The sequence below is a fragment of the Mustela erminea genome, chromosome 9 (genome assembly GCF_009829155.1).
Source record: "Mustela erminea isolate mMusErm1 chromosome 9, mMusErm1.Pri, whole genome shotgun sequence".
In the NCBI taxonomy this organism is placed as follows: domain Eukaryota; kingdom Metazoa; phylum Chordata; class Mammalia; order Carnivora; family Mustelidae; genus Mustela; species Mustela erminea.
The window spans coordinates 107,024,633-107,038,135 of NC_045622.1; the positions used below are offsets into that span (position 1 = coordinate 107,024,633).

General features: G+C 55.1%; 3 protein-coding genes across 3 annotated transcripts; 1 reads left to right on the forward strand and 2 right to left on the reverse strand.

Moving 5' to 3' along the window:
- Positions 1-6,539, reverse strand: LOC116598997 (sororin-like). Its single transcript, XM_032358562.1, has 6 exons — positions 6,349-6,539; positions 6,049-6,143; positions 5,906-5,971; positions 5,791-5,826; positions 1,637-2,074; positions 1-1,467 (listed from the first exon to the last, which is right to left on the reverse strand). The coding sequence occupies exons 1-6, from the start codon at positions 6,392-6,394 to the stop codon at positions 1,387-1,389; spliced, it is 762 nt and encodes a 253-aa protein (XP_032214453.1). The 5' UTR covers positions 6,395-6,539; the 3' UTR covers positions 1-1,386.
- Positions 6,540-6,596: 57 nt separating this feature from the next.
- ZFPL1 (zinc finger protein like 1) lies at positions 6,597-10,684 on the forward strand. The gene is given in 9 exon segments (XM_032358561.1): positions 6,597-6,766; positions 7,115-7,237; positions 7,529-7,640; positions 8,803-8,996; positions 9,113-9,185; positions 9,259-9,332; positions 9,334-9,406; positions 9,611-9,734; positions 10,237-10,684. Coding segments are annotated over 8 exon segments (939 nt in total). The 5' UTR covers positions 6,597-6,766; positions 7,115-7,135; the 3' UTR covers positions 10,424-10,684.
- TMEM262 (transmembrane protein 262) lies at positions 10,663-11,614 on the reverse strand. The gene is made up of 3 exons (XM_032358564.1): positions 11,121-11,614; positions 10,916-11,015; positions 10,663-10,809 (listed from the first exon to the last, which is right to left on the reverse strand). Exons 1-3 carry the CDS (start codon positions 11,292-11,294, stop codon positions 10,733-10,735), a joined length of 351 nt encoding a protein of 116 aa, XP_032214455.1. The 5' UTR covers positions 11,295-11,614; the 3' UTR covers positions 10,663-10,732.
- Between the last annotated feature and the right edge of the window lie 1,889 nt (positions 11,615-13,503).

The window sequence follows — 13,503 nt, forward strand, 5'->3', positions numbered from 1 at the left end:
TAGGCAGAAACTTTTTAATCAGGGTTTTGTTTTTTAATTCAAACAACAACAGCAACACAGTTTTTCCCTACACCCCACAGTCTTAATTTCTCAGGGACAGAAACAATTTGCCATGATGACATCAACTCCACACCACCTGGTGACTCCCTACTCTGCAGGACTAAGGCTCTTCCCAGGAGCTCTGCCCCGGCAGCCGGGGAGGACAAGAATTCGTCAGCTGTCCGGCTCAGGGGCATCTGGGCTGCCTGGCAGTGGGGCTTGCTTGGGGCAGGGCAGTCTGACAAATCACGAAGTGTCGAACAGTAGCCCAGGGCTCCCAGGCCCTGCAAGGGCTTTTGTTAGCACCCTCCAGGCGTGACCCGGGGTCTCAGGTCCCCTAACCAAACATGAGCACATCCTCCCCGGTATTCTGCTCCCCACCAGCCCTGACACGCTCCTCTCAGCCTCTACTGCTATGACCCTGGAAATGTCAAAACATGCACCAGCGAGCCGCAACTGCAAAGCTAGCAGGTCTAGCACAAGGGGGCGGAGCATACAACCCTGTTTTCCCCTCTAGTGGGGAGGAGCCTCTGTGCACTTTGTTTTGTAATAGGTGTGTGTGGCAACTGGGGCACCTCCAGCCACCACCCCTTTCCTGGCCCTGTGCAGGTGTCTGGTCCAGAAGCCTGGGCCTCAGTTTCCGGGACCTGATGGCCACACCGGGAAGCGCACCCTCTTTACCCCAAGCAGCCTGTGCTCCTCCCGCCTGGCATTTAACCGAACATGTCAGCAGCAGGGCAGAGCGATTAAACACAGCATCTCCGAGCAAATACTTCTGGTCTCAGACCCAACCAAGGCTTCCCCACCTCCTTCAAAATGTAAAATTCTACAGTGTCCAGTGTCGTCTTCTCACAGGTTAAACTCCTCCCAACCCATGAATTCTCTCCTGGACCATCTACATAATCTGAGAGCCTCTTTACGTAGATGGGCTTGTGGCTGGGAACGAGGCCACTGGGCCTCTGGGCTGGCGCAGAGCAGCTGCGCTTCCCAACCACAGCCCCGGTCCCCGCTCACCTGCAGTCCCAGCCCCTTCCCCTCCTCCGGCTGGGGCAGCAGCTCCTACTCCCTAGTGTGCGGCCCAGCTGTCAAACGGCGAGACTCCACTGGGAGGCAGGGGGAGGCTGGGGTCAGACCAGACACAGGACAGCAGAGCGTGGCCAGGCCCAGGGAGCCCCATTTCCTGAGACGGCTGTTGTCACCGCCCCAGCCCCCTGAGGAACACAGGCCTCGCATAGTAGCTGCTTATGTACATGGAACAAGGCCAGAGGAGGGGCCCCAAGTGTCTTCTCCACAGGGAGGAGCTATGTACAGGGGAGGGGAGAGGATGGCCAGGGACTCCCCAACATCTCATTCAACCAGGAGATCAAACTGCTCAGCAGCTTCAAACTCCGCGTTCATGGCCGCGGCCCATTCATCCAGCTCCGATTTCTAGGGGGAGAGAAAAAGGGGCAGGTGAGGAGGATGGGGGACAGGGGGTGCTGGCCAGAGCACACGTACCCAGAACCTTGCAGGCACTGAGCCCCAGGCCGGCCCAAGTCCTGGCAGCCTCCGGGCACATCTGGGGCAACAGTGGGGGAAAGCCCTGGCCCTCACTCACCAGGACCTCGGGCACCTTTCTCTTCTTGCGTTTCTCCTTCACGGCCGGCGGCGAAATTCCAGGCAGAGTTGTATCTGGGGCCCAGGGCTTCACAGGGACCCTGGGGGCTTCAGTTGACTTGGAACACACCACAGGCGAGACCTGGGCCAGGTCTTCTGACCCCAGCAGCCCCTCGAAACCAAAGCAAGACCGGCGGCCCGGGGTGGAGGTAGAGGCGGAGCCGAAGGTATCCAGGCGGCTGTAGGATCGCCGGACCTTCTTAGACATTTCCAAGTCTCTGGCATCCAGCTCTCCTTCCTTGGAGCTAGACTCAGCATTCAGGGGGCAGAGCACGGGGGTGCTGGTGGGCGTGACAGGAACTCCACATGCCTTGAAGCGGTCCTCCTTCGCAGGCTCCTTGCTGGGAGGGTTGTTTTCCTTCTCCAAGAAAAAAGCAATCTGCACCGGGCCAGAAGAGAGAACACCTCCTTGTTAGTTAGCTGTATTACTTACTTCCAGAAAGGTCCGAGGAGATTCAGGGTGAAAAAACCCATAGGACATTTTCAAAAGGAAAACAGAAGACAGGTCAGGCACCAAGTCGGACCTTGAGACAGATTTGGGGAGGGGAAGAAAAGAAGAATCTGTCCTCACTTCTGAGTCCACTTTGGTAAGGCAAGACTTCTCACCACCAGATGTTACCAGCTCTGCCTCCCATCAAAAACCGACCAGAATCTAGCCACCCCTGCTGACCGCAAGCCCCTTCATGTCATCTAGACCAGTTCGACAAGCTCCTGATGCCTCTGCCTGCTTCCACCTGGGCCCTCTGGTCCATGTGTCACACAGCTGGCAATGGTTTTCCTAACACATCCATCTGGTCAACGAGTACCTCCCGGTCACCTGCCCAGTTCCAGGTACTTTCTCAGCACCGGGAGAATGGCCAGGAATAAAACAGAGAAAGCCCTGTCTCCATGGAGTTTCCATTCTGGTGGGGGCAAAACGGGTAACGAACAGGTAAAAGTCATGCAGCACGTTAGAAGTGTTAAGTGCTTTGGAAAAAAACAGAACAGGATAGCACCGGGGGTGAGCTGGGATTTTAAGTAGATGAAGGTCAATGTAGGCCCCACTGGGGAGCCGTCTGAGTTAGAACTTCAGGGAGGTGAGGGAGTGAGTCACATGGAGGCCAAGTGTTGTAGACAGAGGGAACAGAGGTGCCAAAGCCCTGAGGTACAGGTGCGCAGGGAAAGGTAAAGGAACAAGGCCAGGGTCGCTGAGAGAAAGTGAGGAGAGAAACTGAAGATGGGGTTCGAGAGGTGATGGGGGCCACTAGAGGGCCATCTGTAGGACATTGGAAGGGGAGGGCCATGGAGACCCTTGCTCTGAGAACCAGGGAGCCACGACAAGGTTATGAACGGGAAAAAGCCTAATCTCATATGCATATTAATCTCATAAGGATTCCTGGGAGGCTCAGTTGTTAAGCGTCTGCCTTTGGCTCAGGTCATGATTCTGGGGTCCTGGGATCAAGCCCTGCCTCGGGCTGGAAGCCTGCTTCTCCCTCTTCCGCTCTCCCTGCTTGAGTTCCCTCTCTTGCTGTGTTTCCCTCTGTCAAATCAATAAATAGAATCTTAAGCAAAAAAAAAAACCAAACAAAAAAGAGGTTCATGTGTTTGCTCCTTAAAATTCCACTCTCGACTCAAATACTGCTTCCTCAGAGAAGCCGTTTCTTACCACAGAATAGGGACCAGCCCCGCTACCCCTGCTCTTTACTCCTGGCCCAACAACCTCTCTTATACACTGGTCACCTATCACCCCAACGAGAACACGAACTTCCTGGGAGCAGGGGTCTTTATCTGTCCGGCGGACCCGGCCTCTAGCCAGCACCTTCCGCAGAGCCCTGCGTGGAACAGGTGTTCGATACCTTAATGGACCCCAAACGCGGCACTGAGCTTTCTGGCAGCCAGGACACGGTAGGAAACAGGACAAATGCGGTTACTCTTGGGGTCTAACAGAAGGAATGGCGTTGATTATCGAGAGAGACTCTTCCTGGCTACAAGCACAGGCAATTGGAGTCTTAGTAACGAGTATGAGTAAAAGGGATGCTGCCCAAAATGAGGGTTAGCCCCGACGACCCCCTCCTCATGCCCGACAGTAAGCGCTCGCACAAGTCCTTGTCGCTTCTCTTGCTCCATCTCATCAATCTATCGTTCGACCCACAAAAATGAATGATTACAAGGGAGGCACAAGTCGCTGCCCGTAGGACAACACGCAGACATTCAGATGTGGAGAAGGCCTAAGGAGAACTACAGAGAAATAGGACACAAGTGGTGTGTGTGACGGGGCACAAGTGGAAAGGAAAGCCTTCTGGAAGGTGTCCTTTCAGAGCAGTACTGTATGATGGGAAGGTCACGTGATGAGAGGAGGGACAGAGCAGCACTCTGCCCTCACCTTACTTCAGGCCTCCGCCATCTCGCTGCAGGATTCCTGGCAAGCCTTCCTACCTGGTCTTGGGGTCCCTGGCAGGCTGTTTGCACCTCAGTCACCACCCAGACCCCAGAGAGATTTTTTTTTCCCAAAACACTCAAGCATACCTTAGTGACTACCTGGCCCCAGGGCAAGCTGGTTTGGGTTAGGTGCCTTCGTAACATCTAGTACTTTTCTTACTGTAGTCTTCGGCACGCGGCTGTTATCACTTGTTCACCTTTCCCCCACCCCTAAAAGGTAGCTGGCGTTTCTCACTTATATTTTCAGGCACAGGTTTTCTATTCACGAAACATCCTTAATTACTTCTGCTAAAACAGTAAAAATGCTGTACACATATCTTACAACAACCTGTTCTCACAAATTGAGGAGATGGGACTAGAGAGAAGGAATACTAGGGACACAGCTCAGCTCTCATAGGAAAACACTGGGGGAACATCAGGACATCGAGACCTAAACGTATGAAATCTGCAAGGAAGTGAGCAAAACTGGTGATGCATGAGAGTCTCCAGAGGCAAACTGTTTCAAAATACAGATGCTGGGGCACCTGGGTGGCTCAGTGGGTTAAAGCCTCTGCCTTCGGCTCAGGTCATGATCCCAGGGTCCTGGAATTGAGCCCTGCATTGGGCTCTCTGCCCGGCAGGGAGCCTGCTTCCACCTCTCTCTCTGCCTGCCTCTCTGCCTGCTTGTGATTTGTCTGTCAAATAAGTAAATAAAATCTTTAAAAACAACAACAAATAAAACCACAGATGCTTCCCGACCCAGTGACGGTTTCACTTAAGAAGTTTTCCAATGTCATAGTGAAGCAAAACTGATAGGCATTCACTAGAAATCATACTTCGAATTTTGATCTTTTCCCAGGCTGGTGATACGTGGTAAGATCCTCTTGTGATGCTAGCAATGGCAGGAAGCTGTGGCTCCCGGTCAGCCACGCTATCACGTGGGGAAACAACTGATAAATTTATACCCATTCCATTGCTCACTTTCAGTACAGTATTCAAGAAAATAAAAGATATTCAACTCTTCATTATGAATAAGCTTTGTATTAGATAATTTGCCCAACTGCACGCAAACGTTGGTGTTCTGAACACACTTAAGGCATGCTAAGCTAAATTAAGATGTTTGATAGATTCGGTGTATTAAACGGATTTTTGTTTTGTAATAGTTTCAACTTATGATAGGTTTATCAGGATGTAACTCCAATCCTAACTGGAGAAAGAGCTTTTTTTTTTTTTTTTATGTCATGTTAGTCACCATACAGTACATCATTAGTTTCCGATGTTGTGTTCCATGATTTACTGTTTGTGTTTGACACCCAGTGCTCCATGCCACAGGTGCCCTCCTTAATACCCATCACTGGGCTAACCCATCCCCTCAGCCCCTTCCCCTCAATTAGTTTCTCGCAGTCCATAGTCTCTCACGGATCGTCTCCCCCTCTGATTCCCGCCACCCCCTGCCCCCGCCTTCATTTCCCCTTCCTTCTCTTAGTGTCCTCTGTGCTATTTCCTATGTTCCATAAATGATTGAAACCACATGATAACTGACTTTCTCTGCTTGACTTATTTCATTCAGCATAATCTCTGGAGGAAGATCTGTACCTCAAAACTGCTCCCTAGGCAGATGTGAGCAGCCAGTATGTCCTGCCCCATCTCTAGGGTGCCCTGGATTCCATTCCGCTAAGCAGATAAAAATGAACTCACCCTTGGGCTCCTTCGAGGTGTGTGGACAGGCGGCACCTGTGGAGAAAATAATAACTGACAACATAGCCAACCCCAATTTTGGCTCCCAACCCACAACGCTTCCCTCAGTCCTCACCTCTACAGAATGAGCTACGATCTTCTTTAAAACGATGGGCTTTCTGCCTGGAGCCGCATGGGGTGCCTAGAAAAGAGGAGTGAGTGTGACTTCCACATTAGCCCAGCGGCCTCCGGGGCAGAAACGAGCAAGCAGGGGCTCACCTTGGGCCAGATTTCAGGGAGGGTGCTCTGGAGATCAGGGCCTGATTTCCGCTGGGACCTCCGCAGAGACTGAGTAGGAGATGGGGCCCCCGGCCCTGGGAAGGGAAAAAAAGTTAGGAGGTAGGGGCAGACTCTAGGCCTCAAAGTCTGGAGAACAGGATCAGGAGTGAGCGAGAGAAGGTTCCCAAACAAGCTGCTTCCCGGGGAGTGAGCCTCCTAGAGCGGTGGGGGGAGGGACTCCTCGCGGGACTCCGTCCCTCAAACGGCTCGGCCCCACGCTCCCGCGCGCCTTCCGCTCACCGGAGCGCTGGGCGGCTCCTCCGGACCGCGTTCGCCTCTCGGACATGTTAGCCTTGGTCTCAACCCTCGCCGCCGTCTCCGCCGCCGGGGCTCGCGCCAACCCGGAGGGTCGACGGAGACCTAAACGTTCGAATTACCCGCCCTGCCTGGAGGAAGCGGAAGTGACGTAAGGCGGGCGGGCCGCTGTATTCCTCTCACCGCTCCTCGGTCTTCACGTCTAGCGTCAGCAGGGGCGGGGCCAGCGACACGCTGGCGTCATCAGCACGCGCCGCACCCGGAAGAGACGTGGCAGCGGAGGGATAATCGGAGCGGCCCGAGGCAGAGAGCGCAGAGCGGGAGGTCGGCTGAGCGCGGTGTCTCTCCTTCCGCGCCTCGGGCCAGCGCTCGCGCCCGTCGGCACCCGTGCGGCGGTCAATCGGTAAACACGGGGCAGGGGCGGGGGTGGGGGGGGAGAAACCTGTGTTGAAGGTGGGGGCGGAGCTTGGAGGGGGTGGGGCTCAGGCCGAGCCCCTGGGGGCGGGGCCGGTGGTATCGGAGGCTCGCGGGTGGAGGGACCTGGCCGGGGGCGGGAGCGAGGAGGAATGAGGAGGGGTCACCGCAGGCGGGATTCGTTCGGGGAGCGTGGCCCGGAATGTAGAGGGGCAGTAGGCAGGAATTGGGGGTTGGGGCGATTATGAGAGATGTTTATGGGAGTTAAGAGTGGAAACGATCTGGGCTTGTGAGTTCGTCGTGGCGGACATCGGAACCTGGCTCTTTGTCAACTCAGACCCCTTTCTCAGGGTCGAATATGGGACTTTGCAAGTGCCCCAAGAGGAAGGTCACCAATCTGTTTTGCTTCGAACACCGGGTCAACGTCTGCGAGCACTGCCTGGTAGCCAATCACGCCAAGGTGGGGCCTTCAGGGGAGGGGCGGAGCAGGGCAGTGGGTGGGCCGGCCGGATTGGTTTCCTCCAACTCCCGTGAAGGGCCAGGGGTTGGCATGAAGCTCCAGGAGGGCAGGAACTTGGTATCTTTTGTGCTCGGCTCTATCTCCAGCCCATAAGACAGACTCTGGCACAGTGTGTGCTCAATAAATGTTTACTGATGGAACAAACGAAAGGATGATTCTCCTCTGTGATGAGACAAGCAGCTGGGCCTTGAGGAGATGGGCCCCCGTTGTGACCTCTCTCTCCCACTCCAGTGCATCGTCCAGTCCTATCTGCAGTGGCTCCAAGATAGTGACTACAATCCGAATTGCCGCCTGTGCAACATACCCCTCGCCAACCGGGAGACGACCCGCCTTGTCTGTTATGGTGAGGCCTGCCCAGCTTGGTGACCAGTTTCTGGGTCCTCTCTAAGCAGCAGGGCAATGAGATCTTCCCAAGCTTGGGAGGCTGGAGCCCCAAATTCTAGTCCTATGTTATTTACTTGCTGTGTGAGCTCATGCAAGTCATTTTCCCTTCCTAGGCCTCCGTGTTTTTCCCTAAAAATTAAAGCTCTTAATTTATTTCTTTCCTATTTTGAGGCTTGAGTGAGAGCCAGTCCAACTTGTTGGTATCATTTTGGCTGTAAGCAGTAGCTGGCTGGACCAGCAGGGAGCTGAAGGCAGGAGGCTTTTGGACATTTGGGATCTGCTATTCATTTCAATTAAACAGGAAGGGAGTTTCTCACAGTACATTCAGCCAAAAGAAGTTGGCACTCACATGTTCCATGACCTTGACTTGACGCTGGTGTAAGAAGCTTAACTCCACTTTTTGAAGGAGCTAGTGCAAAAGAGCTCCGTGTGTGTTTCTCAGTGTGATGAGTGTGTGGGCATACGCACATGAATTTAATGTTATGACTTTACGTGTGGTAGTGTCTTCATACCTGCGGATGAATGAATGGGGAAATGCATGTGCATGTATGAACAAAAGTATGTTGGAGGTTGCAGGAGAATGTGTGGGTGACAGTGCTAGTTTTCAGCAAACGTGAATGTAGAGGTGTGTACATGTGGGAATCAGTGTGCCCCCAAGTATAGATGCAGGGGATGGTATTTGTGTTTGATTGCAGGTGTACAGGCACGTGTGCGTATGCGCTCGTGGGCATACGTGTGCCTCTGTGTGTCTAGAAACTTTTTCTGAAACTGTTCTTGATTAGCTGTTAGCCCAAGGAGCTTGTGATGAGTGTGTGTTCAGAGAGGACTCACTTTAAGGGTCGCTTACGTCTTCTTCACACCCTAGTGGGCTTCTCCCTTCTATTGCACTGGAGATCTTGCTAGCATCTGGTTGACTGGGCCAAGTAATGGTGGCCAAGAAGGCCACATGCTTAGGGAACACTGTTGAAACGGACCTGAGCGAGGACAGGAAGGAGAAGGCTGTGGGCTTATGTGTGTGGGTGTGCATATGTCCGTGTAGCAGGCTAGGGGCTGTTGCTGGGCTAGATGTCCTAAGTGTCTTCTTCCTCATGCCTCTCTTCCCCTGTTTCATGGGCCCTAAGACCTCTTCCACTGGGCCTGCCTCAATGAACGTGCTGCCCAGCTACCCCGAAACACAGCGCCTGCTGGCTACCAGTGTCCCACCTGCAGTGGGCCCATCTTCCCCTCAAACAACCTGGCTGGCCCTGTGGCTTCCGCACTGAGAGAGAAGCTGGCCACGGTCAACTGGGCCCGGGCAGGACTGGGCCTTCCTCTGGTGAGAACCTGTCTGTCTGTTTGTCTGACTGAGCATCTGCCCTGGGTCCCACCTGGGACAGATGGGTGGGGAGGGACAGCCCCGGGCCTGCTGGTGACACAGGTTCCTTCCTGCAGATTGATGAGGTGGTGAGCCCAGAACCCGAGCCCCTCAACACCTCTGACTTCTCTGACTGGTCTAGCTTTAATGGTAAGTGGCGGTCCGCACTGCCTTTGGGGGCCCTAGCTCCCCTGCTCTGCTGACCGCTCCCTTCTTGCCACAGCCAGTGGTACTGCTGAACAGGAGGAGATAACCAGCACTTCCGCTGCCCCATCGTTCTACAGCCAAGTCCCCCGGCCCCCCCGCTTCCCCGAGCCGGCCCGAGCAGCACACAGTGATTCACATGGGCAATCCTGAGCCCTTGACTCACGGTGAGCCAGAGAATTGTATGGTCTAGGGGAGGATAGGAAGGGAATGGGCCACCCCGGGGGGCCCCCCTCCTCTCTCTGACAAAGGCATTCCTTCCCCACAATTCTGAGATGCTCTGGTGGGCTGAGAGGGCAAGGACTTCCTGCCCACCCTGCTGCAGGCCAGTTTCACTGAGCCTGTGGATACCGGTGGCTCTGCTCCTGCAGCCTCAGCCCCGAGGAAGGTGTATGACACGCGGGATGATGACCGTTCACCAGGCCTCCACGGGGATTGTGATGACGACAAGTACCGTCGCCGGCCTGCCCTGGGCTGGCTGGCCCAGCTGCTCAGGTACGCAGGGGCAGGGGGGCCCGGCTGCCAGAAAGGAGGAGGGGAGGAAGTGAGAGCCAGAGGCCCCAGGCGTGATCATTGTGTGATAGAGAAGATGGGCTTCAGTTTGGGTAACCACAGTACCTGGTGTCTGGCTACTCAGGCCCCCCGCTCAGCCCTGGGAGTCTTGAGTCTGGTCCGCCATAGGGCTCTTTCCTCGCCTGCTAGGTATCTGAGGCTTGAGGTGGGGCTCTTTGAGGCCTGTTCCTGCTCTGACAACCCCTGAGCCTAGCGACTCTGATGTGCCCGACACGTTCTGGTTTGCAGAACGGTGGTTGCTTCCGCCGGTTGGAGCTGCACTGTCTGCTGTGTAACAAGCAGGCGTGGGGATTAGCTTGCATACTGGAAGCAGCAAGCCTTGGGGACAGTGGCACCAGGGCCAGAAGGCAGGCATCATGTCTGGGGTTCCTCTCTGGGCCGAGGGGCCCCTGACCTGACTTCCCCCTCGCCCCCCCCCCCCCAGGAGCCGGGCTGGGTCTCGTAAGCGGCCGCTGACCCTGCTGCAGCGGGCAGGGCTGCTGCTGCTCCTGGGGCTGTTGGGCTTTCTGGCCCTCCTCGCGCTCATGTCTCGCCTGGGCCGAGCCGCAGCTGACAGCGATCCCAACCTGGACCCCCTCATGAACCCTCACATCCGTGTGGGTCCCTCCTGAGCCCTCGCTGGGAGCCGGGCCAGCCTAGGACCTGGGGGCCTGAGGTAGGGCGGTCTAGGGACTTTCCTTCTGCTCCTCTTTTTCAAGCCTGAGACACTAAGATCCCAGGCCCAGTCCAGTCCATGAGAGGGGCTGCTGGCTGGGCCTGGGGCCCCCGCAGGGCAAACGTTTGTCTTGACCTGCTTACCCTGAGTCTCCAGCCCCCCCGCCCTCCCCACAAAGGAGATGACAGGTGGAAATAAATGACAGACTTTATTAAAACACCGAAGCCGCCTTTTCCTTCCCCCTTCTCAGCCCAGTCCTCAGGCCTCAGTGGTTCTCCTGCCGGTACTGGATGGCCAGAAACTCAAGGGACAGGCGGTTGAAGAACATGACTCCGTTTAGGACTGGGCAGACGAGAGAGCCCCTATCAGCATTCCCTGCCCGCTCTCTGCCATGTCTGGGGATCCAGAGCTCCCCCTCCCCTTCAGCACGACCCCCTCCCCCACTCACTCAGGATGGTCAGGGCAAAGCACCGAAGAAACTTGTCATCTGTCATCTCAGCGTAGAGTGATCCCATGGCGGCCCAGCAGATGCTGATCACCTGGGAGAACTGTAGGCCCCGTCCAGTGGGGGAGTGGCCCCTGAGACAACAGCGGGGCTTCCATCAGCCCCTGGGCCTCCCCCGACCAGCCCTTGAGCCCTGGCCCCAGGCTACCATCAGGACCACCGTGTATTGAAAGCTCATGCGGTCGTAGCGGTGGGTGACGTAGAAGTTGTGCACGTCGCTGGCAAGGACGCCAAGGTGTATAAAGAAGATCATCAGGGCAGCGGCGGTGAGCACCATGCCTTGCGGGAAGAAGAGCACAGCTAGCCGGTCCACCCACCGCATCGTGGCGGCCGCATAGACGCGAGGCTGACAGCGGAACCTGAGCAAGCCGGCCCCGTTCGGGAGCAGCAGCTGACCCTTCCGGGTCCCGAGTGCGTGGTCTGGAATTGTGGTGGGATGCTAGAACCGCGAGGACATAGGAGGGGGACAAGATTCTAGAATACAGGCCGATTGCAGCCAGTATGGGAGTGGTTCACGGGTGGCTGGGGGAGCTCCGGGTTATGGAAGGTCAGACGGAGGGCTGACGGTACAGACCAGCAGGAGCGGCGAGGAAGGAACGGCGTCCCTCACCATCCTGCCTGCACGCATGCTTCGTGTGCTCATGCCTATCTGCTTACCGAGTCCCTCGATGGTTCCGCACAGGGGGCACTGTGGGCACATGTCTACAGAGCCGGGGCTCAGAATGTGGAAGGGCACGTCCTAGGTACGTGCAAGTCTAGACTAGGCCCTGGATGTGTAGCTGGAGGGGACCCCCAGGTGAGGGGAGGCCTGGGCCCAATGGCTCCCAAGTTTTTGCTCCATTCCCGAATGGGGAGGAACGAGGCGAAGGGAAGAGACAAGAGCTCGCCCACAGCTGCCCTGGGGCCTTCGCCATTCTCTCCCTTGGCATGGCCCAGAGAGCACCTGGCTTTTCCGTCCTGCCTCAAAGGTCCGGGGACCTGATGCCGACCAGCTTAACCATCTGCCACCTTCCAGCACTCAGCACTTTCACAGCCATCAGCCCCGTCCTTTCCAAGAGTCCCAGGTGAGGCAGGTGGCATAAATCCTATTTTGCGCCCAAATCCGAGGTACAGAGAGGGAGTGTCAGCCCGGGCGCTCCTGGCCAATGAGTGAGGGGCGCACTGAGGACTGAAATGAAGGTCCAGTTCTACCCGAGGCTGTGACTGACTGGATAGGGACCCTTCCAAGCAACAAGAAAACATTTCCTCCATACATGGAAGAGAGGAAAACTGTAGAACTCACAAGTATCATCCCGAAAAATGGGCAGAAATGGTGTGGAGGGACATGAAACTCCCAGGGACTAGAGTAGAAGAAGGGTGCTTGAATTCTGCCCCACCGCGGCCTCTCCTCTCTGCCAGCCACAGAAGTTAGATTCTCCGTCAAGACCCAAAATGCCCTGCCATTTCCATGCTTGCTTCCCAGTGTCATTAATCACCACAGTCCCTCAGACCCCACATTCTGACGTAGGGGTGACTCACCCAATGCTCAGCCGTTGGCCCACTGTTGAAATCACTGCACCTCTAGTCTCATGTGACTACAAGTAAACTTTCATACGTTAGGGCTTCTGGCTCAATGCCATTTAAAAGTTTAAGTAGCGTATGACTATGTTCTTGTAATTACAAGATTTGGGTAACACACAAGCATACAGAGGAGAAGGCAACGACCTCCCTCCCACCACTCCTACCTACCTAACAGAGGTAATCCCCTCAACAGTTTGGTGAGTGGGCATCTTTTGGGTCCCTCTTTTTTTTTTTTTTTTTTTTAAGATTTCATTTGATAGGGACACAAGCAGGGGAATGGGAGAGGGAGAACTAGGCTTCCTGCTGAGCAGGGAGCCTGATGTGGGGCTTGATCCCAGGACCCTGGGATCATGACCTGAGTCAAAGGCAGACGCTTAACCAACTGAGCCACCCAGTTGCCCCTCAAGTTATTTTTTCTACCGGTTATAAATGTTTTGTATCTCTCCTGGACAATACCTACTTGTAATATCAGCATCTGAACATGTAATGGTAAATAGCAACATCAAATGTTCGTTCCTATGAGTGAGTAAACAAGGCCCTAGGAATGGCACCAGCTAGACATGCTATACTCTTGGTCTTATTCATTGATTTGACAGATCATAAGTAGGCAGAGAGGCAGGCAGAGAGAGAGGGGGAAGCAGGCTCCCCGCTGAGCAGAGATCCTGGGGCTCAATCCCAGGACCCTGAGATCATGACCTGAGCCTAAGTCAGAGGCTTAACCCCCTGAGCCACCCAGGTGCCCTCTGACACCGTATTTTTTATTTTTTATTTTTTTATATATTTTTAAAAGATTTTATTTGTCAGAGAGAGAGTGAGTGAGAGCGAGCACAGGCAGACAGAGTGGAAGGAAGAGTCAGAGGGAGAAGCAGGCTCCCTGCGGAGCAAGGAGTCCGATGTGGGACTCGATCCCAGGACGCTGGGATCATGACCCGAGCCGAAGGCAGCTGCTTAACCAACTGAGCCACCCAGGC